The sequence below is a fragment of the Pan paniscus genome, chromosome 1 (assembly GCF_029289425.2).
Source record: "Pan paniscus chromosome 1, NHGRI_mPanPan1-v2.0_pri, whole genome shotgun sequence".
Lineage (NCBI taxonomy): Eukaryota > Metazoa > Chordata > Mammalia > Primates > Hominidae > Pan > Pan paniscus.
In genome coordinates this window covers 166,943,431-166,966,917 of record NC_073249.2, presented here as the reverse complement: position 1 = coordinate 166,966,917, position 23,487 = coordinate 166,943,431, and the positions used below count along the sequence as shown (strand labels likewise).

The 23,487-nt window shown below is 42.3% G+C and overlaps 1 protein-coding gene across 2 annotated transcripts in view; it reads right to left on the bottom strand.

Annotated features, from left to right (window-relative positions):
* Positions 1-4,037: 4,037 nt before the first annotated feature.
* The window catches only part of CYP2J2 (cytochrome P450 family 2 subfamily J member 2), a 37,135-nt gene continuing 17,685 nt past the window's right edge, over positions 4,038-23,487 (bottom strand). The window contains exons 6-9 of one of the 2 annotated variants that reach the window (XM_034966262.3): positions 22,098-22,251; positions 19,197-19,384; positions 15,287-15,425; positions 4,038-8,146 (exon numbers count right to left, since the gene is read on the bottom strand). In XM_034966262.3, coding sequence (XP_034822153.1) covers positions 7,968-8,146; positions 15,287-15,425; positions 19,197-19,384; positions 22,098-22,251 — 660 coding nt within the window. In that variant the 3' untranslated portion in view covers positions 4,038-7,967. The remainder of the gene's footprint in view (positions 8,147-15,286; positions 15,426-19,196; positions 19,385-22,097; positions 22,252-23,487) is intronic. The other variant, XM_008977982.4, reaches the window with a different exon arrangement.

The window sequence follows — 23,487 nt, the reverse complement described above, 5'->3', positions numbered from 1 at the left end:
AACTGTTTTTGTCACCCTTACAGCCCATTGCCTACATTGAGGACTAATGGAAGAGGCAGAGAGGCTTCTGTGGTGAGGAGTGACAAAGACTTAGCTCCTCTAAACCCTCTAGGCATTGACCTTGGCATCTGTCCATGTTGGGCCTAATGGCCCAGTTGCAGCAAGTCAGTTTAGAGGCAACCCCTGACCCCTCGATATCTGATCCAAATATTCATCCCCCACCCTTGGTACCTGATCACTTGGGTTTGCCTTCAGCAAGAATCCTGTCCAGTGGATTTAGCCAGAATCTGTCCTTACCCCACAAATTTCCTCTTAGGTTTTCCATCCCCAACCCAGCTTCTTGGCTATAAATACCCACTTGTCGTCCATACTGTATTTGGAATTGAGCCCAGTTCTATACTGAAATCTCCTTTCCCCTATTGCAATAGTTCCTGACTAAAATTTGTTTTTACTGCTTTAAATGCAGTTCAGCTCTGGTTTTCATTGACAGGCAGATCCTCCTGACCTCCCACCCGTCTCCCACAAAGCAGGAGAGGTACATGGTTTCCCCTCACCAGCTGAGAGGCTTCAAGCCAAAAGGGAGTTACCTGTGCTCTATATTTCTCTGGGGACGCAAGAATCAGTGGCACACAGACACCTGAAAATTCCTCTAGGCAAGAGGTTGGGTGAGGCTCCAGTGGTAGCTAAGGAGTGGAGGCTCTGTTGGAGGAGACCGCACTGCTTCTCACACGGAGACAAGGGTGTGGGACTACATGTGGGCCCCATGGCACAGCCGGCGTGGGGTTGTCTTGGATCCCAACAAGAGGAGTCCTGGAGGGATAACGTATCCTGAAGAGGAGCTGCACTGGCAGATGCCCCAGAGTGGGAGAGCAACGTTAAGCTAAGGAAAAAACACTGTCCACGTCAAAGGCGCTGCACATGAAGGGCCCTGGTAGGATGGGGTGGGTGGTGGGTGAGGTAGGAATGCCCATGAAGGAGGGAGCACTGGACCAGAGAGAAGGGCTGGGGAGCCCCTGCCCACCCAGCCTGGAAACCTTCCAGTTCTAAAACTGAGTTGAAGGAAGCTAAATCAGTGAACATATGGAGTTATATGTTGCGGGAAGTCAGGGACCCCGAATGGAGGGACCGGCTGAAGCCATGGCAGAAGAACATAAATTGTGAAGATTTCATGGACACTTTATTACTTCCCCAATCAATACCCTTGTGATTTCCTATGCCTGTCTTTACTTTAATCTCTTAATCCCATCATCTTCATAAGCTGAGGAGGATGTATGTCGCCTCAGGACCTTGTGATGATTGCGTTAACTGAACAAATTGTTTGTAAAGCATGTGTGTTTGAACAATATGAAATCTGGGCACCTTGAAAAAAGAACAGCATAACAGCAATGTTCAGGAAACAAGAGAGATAACCTTAAATTCTGACCACCGGTGAGCCGGGCGGAACAGAGCCATATTTCTCTTCTTTCAAAAGCAAATGGGAGAAATATCACTGAATTCTTTTTCTCAGCAAGGAACATCCCTGAGAAAGAGAATACACCCCTGAGGGTAGGCCTTTAAAATGGCCGCTTCAGGGGGCAGCCATCTTTTATGGTTGGGCTGTAGGGATGAAATAAGCCCCAGTCTCCTGTAGCACTCCCAGGCTTATTAGGACAAGGAAATTCCTGCCTAATAAATTTTTGGTCAGACCAGTTGTCTGCTCTCAAACCCTGTCTCCTGATAAGATGTTATCAATGACAATGCATGCCCGAAACTTCCTTAGCAATTTTAATTTCGCCCCAGTCCTGTGGTCCTGTGATCTCGCTCTGCCTCCATTTGCCTTGTGATATTCTATTACCTTGTGAAGCACGTGATCTCTGTGACCCACACCCTATTCGTACACTCCCTCCCCTTTTGAAATCACTAATAAAAACTTGCTGGTTTTGTGGCTTGTGGGGCATCACGGAACCTGCCAACATGTGATGTCTCCCCCGGACACCCAGCTTTAAAATTTATCTCTTTTGTACTCTGTCCCTTTATTTCTCAGACTGGCAGACACTTAAGGAAAATAGAAAAGAACCTACATGAAATATCGGGGGTGAATTTCGCCCAATATCTGGCTGAATTTCCCCCAATAGTTATATAAATTGTATATTTATTGGACTGCAAATTGTAAGGACCAAAATGACACATGAAGGAGTATGAGGACATGGACGTTTGTCATATCAGAAATGTAATGAGCCTTGCCTGAAATTTGATTCAGAGGCAAAACAGACATAGTTTACAGACTGTGGTGGCAGGATGGGGTAGAAATAAAGCCACTTTTGTCTTGCACTCTAATGAGCCTTATTCCCCTTCATTCTGTTACACAGACAAAATTTCATGTTTTCATATTTACCCTTATTACCACGTAGTGAGGTACTGTTTTAGAGGAAGAAATTGGAGGCTTGAAGGTTTACATATCTTGCTCAAAGTCACAGTAAGGGGCTGTGGAGTGACAAATCAGGATAACCCTGGACACTCATACCTAATACCCTATCTCTTTCCTTTTGATGGCTGAGAAAAAACTTGGCTCAGCAGGCTTGATTGAGCTCAAGGGATGTACAGCTTGACACTAGGGGTGTCCAAAGTTTCCCCATTCTAACAAAGCCGCTTCTTCACCCAGGAAGCTGTTCTTGCTACTTAGTCACCTAGTCAGCCCTGCCTCCTGTCTATAAATATGTAGGGCACTGTATTAGTCCATTTTCATGCTGCTGATAAAGACATTCCTAGGAATGTGCAATTTACAAAAAGAAAGAAGTTTAATGGACTCACAGTTCCAAGTGGCTGGGGAGGTCTCACAATCATGGCAGAAGGCAAAAGGCACATCTCACATGGCGGCAGACAAGAGAAGAGAGCTTGTGCAGGGAAACTCCCCTTTATGAAATAATCAGATCTTGTGAGAACTCACTATCAAAAGAATAGCACAGGAAAGACCCACCCCCATAATTCAATTATCTCACACTCGGTCCCTCCCACAACACGTAGAAATTGTGGGAGCTACTATTCAAGATGAGATTTGGGTGGGGACACAGCCAAACCATATCATTCTGCCCCAGCCCCTCCAAAATCTCACATCCTCACATTTCAAAACCAATCATGCCTTCCCAACAGTCCTTCAAAGTCTTAACTCATTTCAGCATTAACTCAAAAGTCCACAGTCCAAAGTCTCATTTAAGACAAGCCAAGTCCCTTCTGCCTATGAGCCTGTAAAATGAAAAGCAAGTTAGTTACTTCCTAGGTACAATGCAGGTACAGGCATGGAGTAAATACCGATGTTCCAAATGGGAGAAATTGGCCAAAACAAAGTGGCTATAAGCCCCATGCCAGTCCAGAATCCAGCAGAGCAGTCAAATCTTAAAGCTACAAAATGATCTCCCTTGACTCCATGTCTTACATCCAGGTCATACTAATGCAAGAGGTGGGTTCCCATGGTCTTGGGCAGCTCCACCCCTGTGGCTTTGCAGGGAATAGCTTCCTTCTTGGCTGCTTTCACAGGCTGGCATTGAGTGCCTGCAGCTTTTCCAGGCACACGGTGCAAGCTGTCAGTGGATCTACCATTCTGGGGTCTGGAGGACAGTGGCCCTCTTCTCACAGGTCCACTAGCCAGTGCCCCAGTGGAGATTCTCTGTGGGGTCTTCAACCCCACATTGCTCTTCCACACTGCCCTGGCAGAGGTTCTCCATGAGCACCCCACTTTTGCAGCAAACTTCTGCCTGGGCATCCAGGTATTTCCATACATCCTGTGAAATCTAGGCAGAGGTTCCCAAACCTCAGTTCTTGACTTCTGTGCACCCACAGGCTCAACTCCATGTGGAAGCTGTGAAGATTTGGGGCTTGCACCCTCTGAAGCCATGGCCTGAGCTGTACCTTGACCCCTTTCAGTCATGGCTGGAGCAGCTGGAATTCAGGGCACCAAGTCCCTAGGCTGCACATAGCAGAGGTACCCTGGGCCCAGCCCAGGAAACCATCTTTTCTTCCTATGCCTCCAGGCCTGTGATGGGAGGGACTGCTGTGAAGACCTCTGACAGTCCCTAGAGACATTTTCCCCATTGTCAGCTCCTTGTTACTTATGCAAATTTCTGCAGTCAATTGAATTTCTCCTCAGAAAATGGGATTTTCATTTCTGTCACATTGTCAGACTGGAAATTTTCCAAACTTTTATGATCTGCTTCCCTTATAAAACTGAATGCCTGTAACAGCACTCAAGTTACATCTTGAATGCTTTGCTGCTTAGAAATTTCTTCTGCCAGATATCCTAAATCATCTCTCTCAAGTTCAAAGTTCCACGAATCTCTATGGCAGGGGCAAAATGCTGCCAGTCTCGTTGCTAAAACATAACAAGAGTCACCTTTTCTCCAGTTCCAAACAAGTTCCTCATCTCCATCTGAGACCACCTCAGCCTGGAATTCATTGTCCATATCATTATCAGCACTTTGGTCAAAGCCATTCAACAAGTCTCTAGAAGGTTTCAAACTGTCCCACATTTTCCTGTCTTCTGAGCCCTCCAAACTGTTTCCACATCTGCCTGTTACCTAGTTTGAAATTTACTTCTACATTTTCGGGTATTTTTTCAGCAGCACCCCACTCTACTGGTAGCAATTTACTGTATTAGTCCATTTTCATACTGCTGACAAAGACATTCCTGAGAATGGGCAATTTACAAAAGAAGAGGTTTCATGGACTCACACAGTTCTAAGGGGCTGGGGAAGCCTCACAATTGTAGTGGAAGGTGAAAGGCACATCTCATATGGCAGCAGGCAAGAGAAGAGAACTTGTGCAGGGAAACTCCCCTTTATAAACCCATCAGATCACCTGAGACTTATTCACTATCATGAGAGTAGCATGAGAAAGACCTGCCCCCATGATTCAATTACCTCCCACCAGGTCCCTCCCACAACACATAGGATTTGTGGGAGCTAAAATTCAAGAAGAGATTTGGATGGGGACACAGCCAAACCATATCAGGCACTGTGAGGTCAGTCTCCCTCCTGGACCTCTCCTGGGTGCATGCAGCCCCACTATGCCTGACCCAGGCACACTTCCCTAACAACTCAGGGAATCCTGTGTGTCCTGCTCTTCCTCTGCTTTAAGCCCTGCAACCTCCAACCTGGTTTTAAATTTACACTGCAGCATGCATGTGTCTGCATCTCTTTGTAGGAGAGTAGTGGAGAGAAGATCCACAGCCTGAGTGCCTCTTGGTAAATCCATGCTTCATCCACAATACCACAGATCATGTTATGTTGCTTGCACACCATATGTCATCAGACCCCCTGATACAAGAGAAGGGGGTCAGGGGCCCTGGAGCTTCCAAAATAGATGGGGGAAAAAGAGAATTACAAACGTGCATATAGAACAAAATCTTTGTGTGGGACAGGAAGTGCTTGGACAAAACAGGGGCTCATATTTTAGAGCCTCTCCATGGGCTTTGAGAAAAAAGATATTTTATATGGCCAGAAAATTCAGTTACTCACAGTCATCTATTCCCCAAGGTTTCTGGTTAATTGTGCTCACATCCTATTTGGCCCTGGGTTCCATTGCATTTATCAGGTCAGGATGAGTTCCCAGTGGTTTTACACTTATTCCCCCAAGTAACAGGTATGTACTGCCCATCTAGAATCACAGAAAATGCACAGCAGAGTAGAAATGGAACTCAGAGATGACTTCAACAAAGTCCTTCATTTTACAAATGAGGAAACTGAGACACATGATGTATTTTGGCCAGTGTCCATTTGAGTCTCCTACTTGGGTGATCTGATTGGGGAAAAATGGAAGTCCTGGATGTTTGAGAAGTTCAAATTCAGGGCCTGATTTGATTGGTTTTATTCTCAGAATACCACATGGCCTGTTTTCTAGAGATGCAAATTTCTGGTGGGTTACCAAAAAAAAAAAAAAAAAAATGGGCATAGGTGGGGCTCTCACTTCTATTCTTTCTTTTACTAGGGAAGAAACAAAACCTCCTCCCACACATTAAAAACCCAACCATGCCTTCCAGACATACTCTTTTCTTGGCTCCCCAGCTAGATTAGCAGCAGTCAAACATTCCTCCCATCCTTTTCTGTTTCCCTTTCTCACAGTGTCAATTTAATTGGCTTTTCTCTGAATCCCAAACAGCAGGAAGAAAGAGCCCCGTGATTTCACGGCCCATTTTGTTTTAAGGTATTTAAATTATTTAGGTCTAACTGCTTTCTATGGTTTGGGTGTTTGTCCTCTCCAAAACTTATTTTGAAACTTGGTCCCCAATGTTGCAGTGTTGGAACATGGGGCCTAATGAAAGGTGATTGGGTTGTGAGGGCATGGCCCTCGTGAATGGATGGATGGCATTGTTATGGCAGTGGGTTCATTGTTGTGACAGTGGGCTGATATAAAGTGAGCCTGGCACCTCCTGCTTTCTGTCTTTTGCATGCACCTGCTTGTCCTTCTGCTTTTCTGTCATGTGATGACACAGTATGGAAGCCCTCACCAGAAGCTGCCACCATGCCCTTGGACATCCCAGCCTACAGAAATGTGAGACAAATAAACTCCTTTTCTTTATAAATACCCAGTCTCAGGTATTCTATTACAGCAACAGAAAACAGACTAAGACACCACCTTAGGAAAAAGGATCTTTTTATAAGGCTTAGCCCAGGTTCCCTGGGAGTTCATTTGTTTGCATTGGTATTGGGGTCAAAACTTCGTGTACTATCAGTGTTACCTGACCTTCTATTTCATAATCCTTATCTTCCTTCAGCAGCCACACCTAGAGTGAGTGAGCAGGATTTTGGCATTTCTGTTTTCCTGCTATAAAATACCAAGGTCGGCCAGGCACAGTGCCTCATGCCTGTAATCCCAGCACTTATGGAGGCCGAGGTGGGTGGATCACCTGAGTCTGGAGTTCTAGACCAGCCTGGCCAAAATGGTGAAACCCTATCTTTACTAAAAATACAAAAATTAGTGAGGTATGGTGGCATGTGCCTATAATCCCAGCTACTAGGGAAGCTGAGGCAGGTGAATCACTGGAACCCAGGAAGTGGATCACACCACTGCACTCCAGCCTGGGCAACGGAGCAAGACACTACCTCAAAAACAAACAAACAAACAAACAAAACAGGGCCCAGGGAGTTTAGGCTGGCAATAGCCACAAAAAGCTTACAGTCTAGTTGCAAGAAAAGATCACACCCACCATCGTTAAAGCCAGTGTGAAACAACATGGGAATAAGTGTCTGATGGAGGATTAAAGGCAAGAAGGTATTGTTAAGGATGAAAAATATTTCCACATTTGTTCCTGAAACCTGTTTCCCAGGTTGGTTAATTGTGGTCACATTCCACTTGGCCTTGGGTGTGTGCTTATGTAAACTACAGAAACTGTTTCAATGACACCTGCTTTCCCTGTCTCTAAATGAGGAATAAAACCTGCCCTGCTGACTTCTCAGAGGATCAGTCTGAGACAGAAACAAGATAAAGCATGCACAGTGCTACCAAACTGGGGAGTCTTCATAGCTCACTTCTGTGGCTGCTCCTAGGGCCCACTTTTAACTCTTATCAACTATTTTGCACCACTTTGACTTGAGCTTCTCAACAGGTCAGAAGCAAATACATATCTCACAAAGGAAGCAGGAAGGAGGCACACTACAGATAGAACTTTTATGATGTGTTTTATGGTTTACAAACCACTTAAAGCTCACCATTTCTTTTGATTCTTACAAGAACTTTCTTTATGGAAGGAATCATTATCCTCTTTTCATCTCCTAGATAAAAAGGTAAATTGTTTAGCATATAAATGATTTTCCCAAGGCTAATTTGGACGAGACAGTAGAGCTGGGATTTGGATCTAGTTTTCTCTGAGTCAAATTCCTCTGATCTTTCTTGAAAGTCACTTTCATTTTGTCCCAACACATCTGAGCAGACACCAGTGGTTTCAGAACACATGCCATGTCTTCTTACTTTCCTTGCCCCTTTCTTTCTTAACAATATTACACCCGAGGAACAGCGCAGAGGCGGTGACTGACTGGGGAAATGGTGATACCCATTCTAAACTTCAGGCTCAGCTTCTCATTGTTTGGGGGCCTGAAGGTAAATTTTTGCATAAGGGAAGTGAAGAAAATAAACAGCTCAGTCCTGGCCAACTGTTCTCCGAGGCATGCCCGCTTTCCTGTAAGACAAAATCAAAAGACGGGTTATCTTCTCAGGTGGCATTTGTGCCTAGCAGAGATTGCTATCCTCAATCATATCCCAAAAAAACTGGAGCAGAGGAAGGGCCTGTAGGCCCCAGGGTGTTATGGCCAGCAGCTTATTTAAGTCTGATAACCACTTGGGTTCATCAATGCATAGAAAGCAGAAGTCCAGGAACACGAAGTCAAATGCCATCAGGGGTCCGGCAGGCGAGCTTCCAGAATGAAGTTGCAGGGTGTAGGACCATAGAAGCGGAAGGCGTGGGCTGAGCTAGAAAGGGGATGTTTAGCCTAAGAGCTTTAAAAAAATCATTTAACAAACATGACAAAAAAAGACAACAAAAACAACCAAATATGTTCACTTTTTTAATCCTTAAAAAAATTGTTGAAAATATAAGGAATTAAATGTCAGAGCAGAGTTCCTAAGGTATAAGTCATCTTTTCCCTGTGCCACTTTTCCTCCTTAATCATGGGGGACCTACTGGCATGGGTGGCCCTCTGTATTGTGACTGCTTTGGCCTTCCTCCTTCAATGGTTCTTGTTATGCACAGTGGCCCTTTCCCTTTGCAGGCATTTCTTCTGAAGTGTGGCCCGAGGCTGGGTCCTGGTCTCCACAGCTGACACCTAGCACTGCCCTGACCTTGTCCCACTCCCTGTTATGTGTGGGTGAACTGGAGGCAGAAGGGCAGAGATTCAATTCAGCTTCTCCCACCTCCTAACCACGTGATTGGGGCAAATTAAACAACCTCTCTAGGAATCAGTGAAAATGTACATTGTGCATATTAGTGAAAATGAATATGTGTTTAACATGAGAACTTTATATATTGTGTGAGCTACATGCTGAATCCAAATAAGCTAAATAATTTAATAATTTATACCTCAAAACAAAGTATTTTAAAATGTCACCTAGGTAATAATAAACATAGCTGTACAATTGCTTATTATTAACTTGATCTGGTTAATTCTCAAAAAGCAGGAGAATACAATTTAAAAGATGACCTTTAAAGAAAATCTTTTGGGTGGTAGCATTACTCAAACAGCTTTCTGTATATTACAATTCTTTACTGTGATACTTTCCATAACAAGCCTTTTATTCTGAAATAATTTCAAATGTACAAAAAACTTGCAGAGATAGACAAAGAACTTGGCTCTTCTAAGTTGTTTGGAAGTAAATTGTCTACATTACCCATGAAATCTTCAGTATGTATTTTCTAAAAAGAAGGACATTCTCCAACATAGTCAAAATGCAACCATCCAAGCCAGGAAATTAACACTGATGCATGACCAACATCTTCTCCCGAGGTCCCACTCAGGGTTACCAGTTGTCCCAAAGTCCTTCATTAGAAAAGGGTCCAGTACAGCCAGTACATGATCATGGATTGCATTTAGCTGTCATGTCGCCTTAGTTCTTCAGTCTGGAATAAGTCCTCACTCTTTATACAACTTTCACGGCTTTGGCCTTTTTAAAGATTACAGACCAGTTGTTTTGTAAATGCCTCTCATGCTTCCTCATGATTGGATTCAGGCTGTGGAGTTTTCCATTTTGGGTAGGAATATCACCAAAGTGATACTGTATTCTTCTCATTTTATCCTATCAAGTGCTATACAATTGTGATGTGTTACATTATTGGTAATCACTTGATTAAGGTGGTGTCTACCAAGTTCTCTTGTAAAATTATTCTTTTTCTCTGTAACTAATAAGTACTTTGAGACTATGTCAACAAACCATTCTCATTAAACTGTGATCCACTCTTTTCCATTGCTATTTCTTGACCATATATATATATTTTTTTGATTTCTTTTTTAAATTTTTATTTATTATTATTATACTTTAAGTTTTAGGGTACATGTGCACAATGTGCAGGTTAGTTACTTATGTATATATGTGCCATGCTGGTGCACTGCACCCACTAACTCGTCATCTAGCATTAGGTATATCTCTTGACCATATTATTAATTGCTGATGGCTACCAAATCACGATTTTTAAAATTCTGTCATTTCTTCCACATTTATTAGTTAACACTTTACTAAGGGAAATGCTTGCTCCCCTCCCCATTTATTTATTCACTCATTTATTGATATCAGTTAAATGCATGGGATTCCTGTTTTTATTCAAAGGGTTATAATCTGTTACTATCATTACTTGTTCTGATGCTCAAAATATTCCAGATTTGACCATTAGATGCCCATTCAAGCTGATATTTCCTGACTTTTGGCACAGCAATCTATTCCAGGTTTATAATACTTTCCCTTCCCCAGCCCTGGAATCAGCCATTTTTTCCCAAAAGTCCTGGTTTCTTTTAGTGGATAATAATATGTAGAAATCAAGATCTGGGCATTAGGCATGCTCATTGCTCTCCAGATGTTGTTGCCCCTAGCTTATATCAGTGGGCAGAGCTAAGAAATATATGTATGTATATAATGTGGGTATATGTCCAAAAGTGTGTGTGTGTACATATATAAAATATATATATATACACACCAAGTATATATATATATATACGCCAAATATATATACCCATATTTACATCTACATTTCTACATTTATTGATTCACCTATTGAAAATCTGAGTTCATTGTAGATTACATCGGATTCCAATCCAACACCACAAAGTTCGATTTTCTCCCTTTCTTTATTTGCAACTTCCTCTCATTATCCTCAATATATTTACTTATTGGATCAGTATCCCTTGTATATAACTTACCTCTCATCACTGCCACAGCCACCCTGTGCAGACTCCACCTCATACCATTTGTGCTCTGAGACCAGCTCTCAGCTTCCACCACCCCCTCCCCTATGTGAATGTCCTCCTCACCCCACTTGGGCTACATTACCCCACACAAGTCACTACCACCGTCTCTATTGTGTGTATTTTTAGTAGCTTACTTTCTCCCTAAGTGGTACCTATTCACAGCAATAATTTTAAAAAGCATGAAAAAGAAAGTTATAAAGACAAAACCATAAAATGTTTGTAATCCCATAATCTAGACAAAACCATTGTCAACATTTTAACATATTTCCTCATTGTCCTTGTGGAGATTATCTGTACATCATAACAGATACTATTCCCTATAGTCAATTCTATTTGCCGCTTTTACTGCTTTATATTTTCCCATGTAATTTAATATTCGTGGAAATGTATGCATGCCTAAGTTTTGTCCTTTGTCTGTAACAGGTTGTTAAGGAAATAAAGTTAGATCATATATGCAAAAATGCTTAGTAAAGGCAAACATGCTTCATGGTTATGTTGTTATATTATTTGTGCCTGTGTTTCCCAACAGTGTGTGTCTAATTCATCTCGGTTCCCCTCACCTTTATCTCTTTATCCATCGCAAATAGTACAATTAGCAACATGCTAAAATGATACCAAGTCAGTTTATTGTAAATACCCAAGATTATCCTAAAAGAATCCATATATCATGACAAACTGGACCTAGCAAGTCAGGAACCAGGGTTAAAGAACTGGCTTCATCAGTAACCAACTGTATGACTATTAGTAAACCATTCATTCTCGCAAAACTAAACTTATCTCATTTGTCACATACATGAAATAACTTCTCTCCTAACCATGTTACACGGCTAGGCAAGGATCCCAATGCAATGGCAGATATGAATTTGCTTTTAAAAGCATGGAAACTAGGACTGTTAGGTGTCAAAGCTTTGGCCTGGAAGAAAGGATACTTGGCTCCCCTCCCTGGTGCTTCCACAAACTGACTATCACTAACCAACCAGGCCAGTTACCTCAGTAGTAAAATGAGAGAACTGACTTACAATTTTGGCAAAGTTCTTTCCAGCCCTATCTCCTAGAATCTAATGATTTTAACTGGAAAGAGAGGAACTGGGCTCATGTATTTCATAAAGCTGCTTGCTGCTTTGATGGATCAAACAGGAAGAATTTAAATGAGGAAAAGTAAATATAAATTTGCAATAAAAACTTTGAAACCTGTCTTGATTATGCACACTTTAGAAGCTGTTACATCTTCTAAAGTGAGGACTTCGGAAGAGTCCTCTAGAAGACTCTTTACCAAGAGTAAAGGAACAGCAAGGAAAAGCAACTGCATGCCAAAAAATGGGCATGTGATGAAAAAAACAGACAGTTGTGTTGATGTTTTGTCAACCCTTTGGATTCTTCAGATTTCTATCTCCTGATCCATTTAAATGGTCCTCATCCTATCACATCTTCTTTGGGACATCCCAGATAAATTGTTTGCCTTCTATGAATTTCATTCTTCTCAGTCAGAAAGAGAGATGGTAAGAACAAAGCAGCCTCAATTTTCCCCTCTCCTTGGATCCACATCATTTGCAATGCGATGTCATAGCTCTTCTCATCAAAAATTGTAGTAATATCCCCTCCCCTTAAACTGGGGCTGGCCTTATGATTGGTGTTGGAAAACATAATGCAATGGAAGTGATGGTGTGTCAGTTCCCAGTCTGGACCTTAAGAGGCCTGTGTGCTTCCATTCTCCCTCTTTTGACCTTATCACCACCATGTAACTAAGCCAGGACAGCTTGCTGGAGGATGAGGGATAATGTGAGAAGGGCCCCACTGTCCCAGGTGAAGATATCCTAGATCAGCCATCAGCCTGTTGACCACTGGCCAAGATCAGAGATATCCAGGGGGCCGAGCCAAGATGGGCAGAGCCACATATCTGACTTATAGACTTGTGAGCAATAACATGCTTACTGTTTTAAGCTGCAGAGTTTTGGACTGTTTGTTATGTAGCAATATGCTAACTGATGCATATGTTATGAAATTAGTGAATCTTAGGCCTTTAAATGGGGAAGTAAGCTACATTCTAGTCGTACTAGAGAGAACACTAGACTAGAAGTATAAAATCTTGAGTTTTAGGACCAGTTCTGCAAATTCCTTGAGCATATGATCTTGGATAAGAAAGAACTCTCTCTTATTTTTAGTTATCTTAAATTAAAAGGAGATACCTATCCATTTTCTGCCTAACTATTAATAACTGGGCTGTTGTAATGATTAAATTAGACAATTTTCTTGCAAATGAAGTCTCTAAGAGGGTGCAATACAACTCTCAATAGCAAAGCAGCAGTGAGTCACCATGCATAGTTTTTAAAAAGACTACTGCTAATTCAGATAATTTTTTTTAAAACAGGAGACATGAAGGAACTATGAGAAAGAGGCTTCTGTGATGTGAAGAAATGGTATCCAGGCATCACTTAGCCCAGAGGATCCCTTTTCCTTTTAAAACCACGGACTTCTAATAAGATTCCTCTCATCACAGTTGCAGCTGGCATTAGGTGAAGCATTTTTTGTGGAATGCAGAGGTCACATTTCTAGCATTTCCACATGGATGTTGTGCAAGAGCCAAAGAACAGGAATAATTAATTATAATAACTGGAACATAACAGCCGAAACTTTGTGCTATAATACAAAATTTCAAACTCTTGTAGACAGGAAGACTGGAAGACAGTCCTACATCCTATATCAGCTTTCATATTCTAAGTGAACTGTCCAGTGTGAGCGGAGGTGACAGAATTAGATGAAGAAAGATAAAGACAGCATCGATCATCAGAATCAGCCCAGAGACACCTAAGGCAACACAGCACAGGGGGAGAGCATGGGCTTTGGAGTCACACCAACATGGGTCATTCCGTTTCTGCCCTTTCTGAGCCTCAGTGTCATTCTCAGCAAAATGATCTTGTCTCGGAACATCAATACATATTTTAAATTAACAATAAGCAAACTATCGTGCATTCCACAGCGTGGGTCTGTGTAGTATTTAGTTATTTTCAGTAGATAGTGTTAGCAAGAACACCCACTTTAGTTTTTGATTAATCTGGTTGACATTGATCCTACCTCTGCCAGATGAGTTTTATGACTTTAGTTTCTATACTTGGTTAAGCCTCAGTTTCCTCATCACTAAAGTGGTTATAGTAATATAAACTTTATATGATTACACTAGAACATATGCACCATGGGAGCAGTTTTGTTTTGTTTTGGTTTCTGTTTCACTCATTCATTGTCATATCACTAGGGCTGAATGCTTGACACATAATAGATGCTCAATAAATATTGATGGAATTAAAGAATTGTGAAATTATTTGAAATAATCTATGCAACATATCTAACTCAAAACCTGGAACATACTAAGAAGTTTTGTTATTGATTTTTCAATGTCGTGAGTTAAAAATATATTTTTGGACCTGGCTATCTTAAAAACAAGAGAAAAAAAGAGAGTTTTCACTGCCTCTTCTTTCTTAATTTTCAAGTTACATATTATATAAATGTATTAATTAGATTTTAAAAAATGAATTAAAATTTACAAAGGCCAAATAACCTTTTCAAGGGAGTACTTAGAGAGTAGAATCCAATCAAGTTAAGCCACTGACTGATGCCCATGTGGCAAATAAGTTTCTCCTTCCCCTTGTCCCTCTCTATCTCCTTATTATAAATCAGCTCTATTTCTGTGTGAGTGGGCAGCCCTTAAAAAGAACTGAGGACATTTTAACATTTAGTAAGGATTGCAGCACCCGACCGGGTGCGGTGGCTCACATCTGTATCCCAGCACTTTGGCTTTGGGAGGCCGAGGCGGGTGGATCACCTGAGGTCAGGAGTTCGAGACCAGCCTGGCCAACATGGTGAAACCTCATCTCTACTAAAAATACAAAAAATTAGCCTGGCATGGTGGTGCATGCCTGTAATCCCAGCTACTAGGGAGGCTGAGGCAGGAGAATCGCTTGAACCTGGGAGGTGGAGGTTGCAGTGAGCTGAGATCATGGCATTGCATTCCAGCCTTGTGCAATAAGAGTGAAACTTCGTATCAAAAAAAGAAAAAAAATGGCAGCACCTAATCCTCTTTGTGAGCTGGTGGTGGAGTCTGGATCTCTGTCACCAGTTTTCCAGAGGACAGAACACAGGAAAGCTGAAATCTCTAGCAGAGGCAATGAATGGAGGGCTTAGGAAGTAAGGGCAGGCTGAAGCAATGCCCAGCCTTGGAAATCCCAGGGCTGCCCCCTACAGCAAGATGGAGTGAGTCGCACTGGCCATGCTGTCTGGAGACATTCCAATGAAAACAAGGGAAAACAGGAGAGAGCAGGGGAGGGCTGGGAGAGGGGCCCTGGACTCCCACACACCTGTTTACTACAACTTACCTATTGAGAAAGGCATAAAGGCTTCCCTTTTCTTAAACTGTCCATTCTCCAGAAAATGGTCCGGATTGAATGTGTCAGGGGTGGCCCACTCTGTGGGGTCCCTGTGCAGCGCCGTCAAATTGGTCAGGATCATGGTACCCTAGAGAAGGCAGCAGAGACTCAGGCAAGGCTTGACCCATGAAAAAGCACACCTATGCAGAGGGGTGGTCATCCTCAGGCTTCCATGCCGGGGGCCTGAACATACTGCCCCACCCTCCCCAATTGTGGTACACAGTCTCCTGTGTCCCCCAACCCAGGACCCTTCTCTTTGTCTGGGACAGCTTTCAAATTAGATTGGATTTCCCTGCTGGGAATTTTAACAAGGATGTCTGGCTACTCTTGACTGCAGGATCGAGCTTCCTTACAGGGACAGGTCAGTTTCGGTAGGGCTTGGAAGGAGGGGGCATGAATGCACTGATGAGAGAATAATCCAACAGTCAGTCTGCACTGTACCAAAACCAGCCCAGCTGCTCAGTGAAGCTATAAGGATGGCAGCTCTACAAAGGTAAAAGACATCTCATTCATCTTGGTTTCGCCATTCTCTTTCCTCCAATGTCTAGTACACGGCACCCCACTCCCCACGGTAGGTTTAGTAATAGAATCAGGTAGACCCATGCAAGGAGCCCCTGTCCATCCAGGTACATGCTAAGAAACACAGGAGTTCCCAGAGGGAGCTTTTCCTTTACTCTGTCGTTATCCAACCCATCAGTGAGACTGGTCAATTTTACTTTCACCTCCATTCCATGTCCACCAATGCTCACTTAGTCCAGACTTCTTCCTGGCTTGCCTGGACCCCTGTTATAGTTTCCTAACTGTGCCCCAAATCCTGTCACCCCTTTCAATCTGCTTCACACTCTGGAAGAGAGTGAGCTTCTAGCATGATTTAGTCATGTCATTCCCCACCTCCACAGCCCCCACTGCTCATACCTAGGACTTGACACACTTCAATAGTTACCCATTGCTCTCAGGGCAAAGACTCTTCACCTGGTCCTGGTCTGCACCACTCTCCCCCTCTGCCTGTACTCCCACTACAGGGCTCTTCTTTCAGTTTCTCAAACATGCCATTTTCCTACTTATTTCAACACCCTTTTTAAATGCTATTTGCCTTGCCAGGAATGTTCTTCCTCCCCACTTTGTCATCAAGCTAACTCTTGAAGCTAATCCTCAGCTCAAACATCACTTCCTTTTGGAAGCCTTCCCTGACCACTCCTGCTAGTCTGTGTTTTTGTAGACCACAGTGAGTTTTTTCCTTTGGGCAGTTATCATGTTTCTAAATATGTACTTGCATGACTACTTTTCTCAGGGTTGTTTTGCCAGACCTGAGCATTTCAGGTATGTAGTGTTTGTTGAATTCATTCAAATATTAATATATTAATATAATATTACTTCAAGGAATTAATATCAATGATTGTCAATATTAGTAATAACTTTTTTTTTTTAATACAGAATCTCACTCTGTCACCGAGGCTGGAGTGCAGTGTGTCGGCTCACTGCAACCTCCGTCTCCTGGGTTCAAGCAATTCTCCTGCCTCAGCCTCCCAAGTAGCTGGGATTACAGGTGCCCACCACCACGCCTGGCTAGTTTTTATATTTTTAGTAGAGACGGTTTTCACCATGTTGCCCAGGCTGATCTCGAACTCCTGACCTCAGGTGATCCACCCGCCTCAGCCTCCCAAAGTGCTGAGATTACGGATGTGAGCCACCATGCCCAGCCAATAATTGCTATTTTAAGCACTTTCTGTACTAAGTACTGGGTTAAATGCCCTACATGCATGATCTCATTTTACCTCCATGTGGATCTTGTTAAGTAGGTTTAAATGCATTTTTCAGATGAAGAAATTGAAGCTTTGAGAGGTAAAATAATGGGCCCAGAGTCAAAGAGTGGGAGGAGGCAGAGCCATGATTTGAATTAGGTCTATTTGATGTCAAAGTCATAGCTCGCAGACTGTGTAACACACGGTTATTTCAATTTGTCGGTGCCCAAGATGATTTTTAAAGCTGACAAAAATCAGCAGCAGAAGAAGTCAAGCTGGTTTCCTTGAGTTAAATAAATTGCTAGAAAAATGCAAATGGCACCTGGGGAATTTAGACCTCAGCCTTTATCCACTAGATGTTCAATCAGTAAGGAAATAGTAAATGTAACAGCTGCTTTTCCTGGCTCTGCAGGGATAGTAACCAAGTAGTGCCCAATGGGTAAGCTCTTCTGATTCTACTTCTCGAGATTTTCCCCAGGTATGACACACTCAGAGGTACTTAGACAGACTGGAATTGATCCACAGAGGCTGACCAAAGTGGTTAGAAAGCAAGGAAAGGAACTGAAAATGTGCAATGTGAGGAGAGGGCACTAGAGGGCACAGGATAGTTGTCTGCAGAGATCCTAAGAGTGGCGAGTGGAGTGACATCAGAATTCTGTTTGTCGCAGAAACAGAAAATGAAATACTGCATGTTCTTACTTATAATGGGAGGTAAACATCGGATAGACATGGACATAAAGATAGGAACAATAGACACTGGGGATTATTGGAGGAGAGAGCGGGGCAAGGGTTGAAAAATTACTAATTGGATACTATGCCAGTCACCTGGGTAATGGTTCAATCATACTCCAAACTTCAGCATCGTGCAATGTACCCTTGTAACGAGCCTACACATGTACTCCCTGAATCTAAAACAAAAGTTGAAAGAAAAAGAAAGAGTTCCACTTATGAGTACAGGGAAGTTAACTTAGACCAATTGAAAAAATAATAGGGAGATGCCTTTAAAGTCAAAGTAAAGCAACTCCTGTGAAGGGAGCATGGTGTCTCACAAAGAAACAGAACAGATCTGCTTCCAGATCCCAACTCTTCATAGTTGAGAGATCTCATGCAAACCTAATTTTTCTGAGCCTTGACTTCGCAATCCATAACATGGAAATAACAAGCCTCTTCTGAGTAAACTTACTCTGAGAATTGAATAAGATATTTTGAAAGAGACCACATTGTCCACAACCCATAATCATTGCTTAATACATGTTCGCTCCTTTCTTTCCCTTCCCAGTAATGAATATTGCACACGCTTAGATTGGCTTTCTTATAAGATAATAAATTATACATCTGTCAGAAGCAGTGGCTCACACCTGTAATCCCAGCACTTTGGGAGGCCGAGATGGGTGGATCACGAGGTCAAGAGATCGAGACCATCCTGGCCAACCAACATGGTGAAACCCCATCTCCACTAAAAATACAAAAATTAGCTGGGCATAGTGGCGCATGCTTGTAGTCCCAGCTACTTGGAAGCAACAGAGCGAGACTCCGTCTCAAATAAATAAATACATACATTAATTAATAAATTTTACATCACGGGACTATAAGAAATAACTGGAAAAATACCTGTGGGGATATTATGTTAAAAACACCAGCATTAATATGATGTTGTCCCAGGTGGTCTTAAATGTCCTTTCACATTTTAGCATTCTAGAACCCCAGGTTCATGAAGCAGAATTTCCCAAAGTTTGGCAGATCCCTAGTCTGGTGAGATGTTCTACCAAAACAAAGAAAAGTGTTCTGTGATAAAGTCTGACCTAGAACTGCTGCCTGCCACGTGCCCACAGACTCACAATGCACATTAGCATAGTAAAAACACTGAGAGGCCCCACAGGAAAGAAAAGCCAGTCTTTATCTAAACATATTTAACGTAGGGATCCTTCCTGCTCCCCTCCCCACAATACCTATTTATCTAGTTGAAGACTACACATGGAGAAAATCTAGTATTATATCAGGTATAAGACATCTTTTTCTTCCGTTTAAATGATTCCTCAGGACAAGAATAAATGTCACTTCTCAAGTTCAAGTTTCTACCCCATCTAAAAGATGGGCTTGAAGATCTGCTTAATTACCTTGGGCAGGTGGTACCCAGCCAAAGTGGTATCAACTGTCACTTCCCTGGGAACGTTCAGGGGGATGATGTTGCCCATTCTCTGCACCTCATGGATGACAGCATTGGTGTAGGGCATGGACTCCCGGGCGGCTGTGCTCGGCTGCTGCCCCTGGCCAATCACTCTGTCAATCTCAGCTTGTACTTTTTCTGGTAAACAGGGAAGGGTTCTATTACTTTTTAAACTTTTATGCTTTATTATAAAGAGGTATGAGTGGTCTCTAAGATGTCATCTGTTGTATTTCAATTAGTGATCAGGTTGCAAGAAATAAAATGGTTCTTAACCTTTTGAAAGGCTTATTCAGAAAACTACCACCTCTGTAAATCTCCTTGAGCCTGGTTAGGCTATGGGATGGAATGACCAGGATTAACATGGCTAAACTTCATCACATCAGACCCCAGCAGACTTGGTGTCTGGTGAAGACCCACTTTCTGGTATACAAATGGCACTTTCTCAGTGTGTCCTTACACAGTAGAAGGAGTGAGGCAGCTCTCTGGAGTCTCTTTTATAACAGTACTACTCCCATTCCTGAAGGCTAATTACCTCCCAAAGGCCCCACCTCCTAATATCATCACACTGGTAATGAGGTTTCAACATATAAATTTGGGCTGGGGTGGGCCCAAATATTCAACCCATAGCAGATCTACAGACTCTAATTTCTCAGGTAGATATATAAGAGTGGAAAGTGGGCCCTGAGGTAAGACCCATCAGGTTGCAAACTCTTGCTCTACAACATTGATGCTGCAAGTTACTTACACTCTTTAAACCTCAGTTCCTTATTTGATTAGTGAGGATAAATCTACCTTCATCTTAAGGATGTTTTGAGATTCACATGAACTGATGTTTTGAGATTTGTGTGACCAGATAGGACTGCTCCCAGTTTCTTTCATTGGTTGAGTGGTCACCTAGCCAAAGAGAGAAACTGTAGCAGTCTTATCTCTTTTCTCTTTTTCTAGAGTAATAGAGATTTTAGCTGGAGACCTGACTGCCCAGCTAAAGAATATATTTTCCTCACGCTTGTAATCCCAGCACTTTGGGAGGCCAAGGCAGGCGGATCACGAGGTCGGGAGATCAAGACCATCCTGGCTAACACGGTGAAATCCCATCTCTACTAAAAATACAAAAAATTAGCCAGGCGTGGTGGCGGGTGCCTGTAGTCCCAGCTACTCAGGAGGCTGAGGCAGGAGAATGGCATGAACCCGGGAGGCAGAGCTTGCAGTGAGCCGAGATGGTGCCACTGCACTCCAGCCTGGGTGACAGAGCGAGAAAAAAGAATATATTTTCCAGGTCCTATTGTAACTAAGTGTGACCATATTACTCAATTCTGGCTAATAGAATGTAAGCAGAAGTGATGTTTAATCCTTGGAACAGGTTCCTAAAGAAAGGATATGCACTTCCTTCCCCCTTTTGCTTCCTACTGGTGGAAAGCCTATTGGTGAGCTGTCTTACAGAGTGCTAACAAGGGCAGCATTCTAATCACAACAGAGCAACAAGTTGGAAGGAGCTGGGAACCCTAATGGCTTTGCAAAGCCTAGTTTGGATTTTTTTTTTTACCTGAAAGCGAAATAAATTATCATTTTTGAAAAACATCTTATTTGGGGGTAAAATACCCATAACATAAAATTTACCATGTTAGCATTTTTAAATGAACAGTTCAGTAGTATTAAATATATTCACATTGTTAGGCAATCACTCTCCAGAACTTTTTCATCTTGCAGAACTGAAGCTCTATATCCCCTCCCTCAGCCTCTGGCCACCATCATTCTACTTTGTGTCTCTAGGAATTTCACTATTCTTGATAACTCATGTAAGTGGAATCATACAGTGCTTATGTGTTTGTTACTAGCCTTTTTAACTGAGCATGACCCTGGATGCATATACCTAAATATATATATAAAGCATACGTTATGCAACTTCAGATGAAAAAAATAAAGTTCTGTAAACAAACTTACCTTAGTACATGGGAAGCACTCTGATCTTTTCTATTTTTATCTTAAGTAAAAAATATTGGTCTTGATTCACTAAATTGATTTTATGCCTCATTAATAAACAGTTACCCACAATTTGAAAAACTGTATTGTTAAGAGTTCCCACCCCCATATGTTCAAAATTTTCTGGAAGCTGGAGGAAGAAAAATGATGAGAACATCATTCTTGAGTGGACTATAGTCTGTGGGGAAGCTATATATAGATAATACATGATAAGCCTAGTAATAAAGGCACATTACATCATCTCTGGAGGGAGAAAATGCTAATAATTTCCTAGGGGAGCACAGAAACATCTTAGAGAGGTAGTACTTGAACAGATTCTTCAAGAAGAGCTAGGAGTTTACTATGTAGGAAAACTGGGCAAGTAGAGGGAAAAGCATATATCACGACATAGAGGCATAAATATAGACTGCAAAGAAAGTGACGTGTCACTTAGTGAGGCCACCATGGAGGGTAGGTGGGGCCAAGGCTAGACAGGCAGAAGGGGCATATCGGAGGTTAATATATACCAGACTAAAGTGCTTGAACATTATTCAGGAGGAAATTGGAAGGCATCACTTAAAAGAAGGGAAGGACACAACTAGACTTTCACATCAGAAAGTTAACTGTTTCCTGGAACTATCTCAATGTCGACTGACTTCGTTGATTTCCCTCTTGCCTCTGAGCTTCTTGACGACAGGGATTCTCTCTTACATTTGTATTACCTGGGCCCATCACAATTCAGACAGAAAATGTGAAGAATGTGCAGTTTCCAAGTCCTCATCACTCATAACTGTTCTGCCTCTCTTTTCATCCTACAATGCTATCTTCTGGCCCCGACTTCAGGCAGCACATCCCAGGAGGCACTATTCTGTCCTGGTTCAGGCTTACTCACCGACATGCTCACCTTGGGTTTCTGGGTAGAGGGCCATATAAAGCAGAGCCCATCGCAGAGTTGTGGAAGTTGTCTCGGTTCCGGCAAAGAAGAGGTCCAGGGTGCTGCAGATGAGGTTTTCTTCATGGAAACTTGAAGTAGGATTGCCTGTGTGCTAGAAAACACAATGTTTGATGTTATTTATTGGTTTATTCAGAGGATTCCTGATTGCTGTAACACACAGGGGCTTCATCCTAGGAGGACATTTGGAAGAAAAGGTCCCCAAAAGAAACAGTTTTCCCTTTGGCCTCTTCAGAAGGCAGACTCTTATTACAGCAATATCATTAGCACTGTCCTGCCCCAAGTGCTGGACACCTTTGGATGGATGAAAATCAAGACAATTATTTTCTTATGCCTATAATTTGGGGAAGCTTTTAGTACAGTGAAAGGAGAATGGGATGTGAACGAGACAGATTTGGCTTCCAATATTAACCACTTCAATTAGCAGCTGTGTGACCTAGGGCAAGTTACTTAACCTCCCTGTTCTTCAGTTTCCTGTTTTATATACTGGAAATAGGAGTGCACACCTCTTAAGAGGGCATTATGAATTATATGAATGCAAGGACACACAGCAAATACTCAACAAACACTTGTACTGATAACAGAAAAGGCAAATGGAATTTCTCTTATGAACAACAATTCTCATATCTCTTCATTCAGCTTTTTCTTTCCAATTTGAACCTCACTGATTCTACCAACCATTCCTCATGATACTCTGTCATCTTTACCATCATCTTCTGGAAACTTCAATTTGTCCAATGTTGCTCTTAATGTTAATGATCCCTTCCTTACCTGCACAACATATAGCGAGTCTCCTCCTCTGAGGAGAAAACAATACTTCTATAAATGTCATACCAATAAGGTGAAATAAGAGGGAAAGAAATCCACCATTCTTTCCACTCCAGAAGTAGGACCCAATTCCTGATGTGTAAAGATGACAGTATTGATGCAGTGATATGTGTTAACCAGAGGGGTAACTGTGTTAAAGGTCACGCATCCCATTTGGTTTCCTCCTCACCTCTGGCCTATAATGTTGGAAAGTGAAAGGTACAAAACAGAAGGGAAGGCAAAGCCCAACTCAGGCCTTAATAAAGTTGGCCTTTAAACTCTGGCATCCAACTCAGCTTTACTTGTGTTCTCTATGGGGGCTGCGAAAAGGGTAGGTCATTGGGTCCAGGCCCAACTAATGATAGAACAGAGCTTTGAGGATTAACTGCTATGTTCCCCCTTTGTGTATACCTCCAAATAACAGTAAAGGGTAGGGGATGGGGGATGAAAGGGCTGTATTTGGGCATTCACAGGACCTCAAAACAAATGCTATTAACCCTTGTCTTTATCTCTAATTGCATCA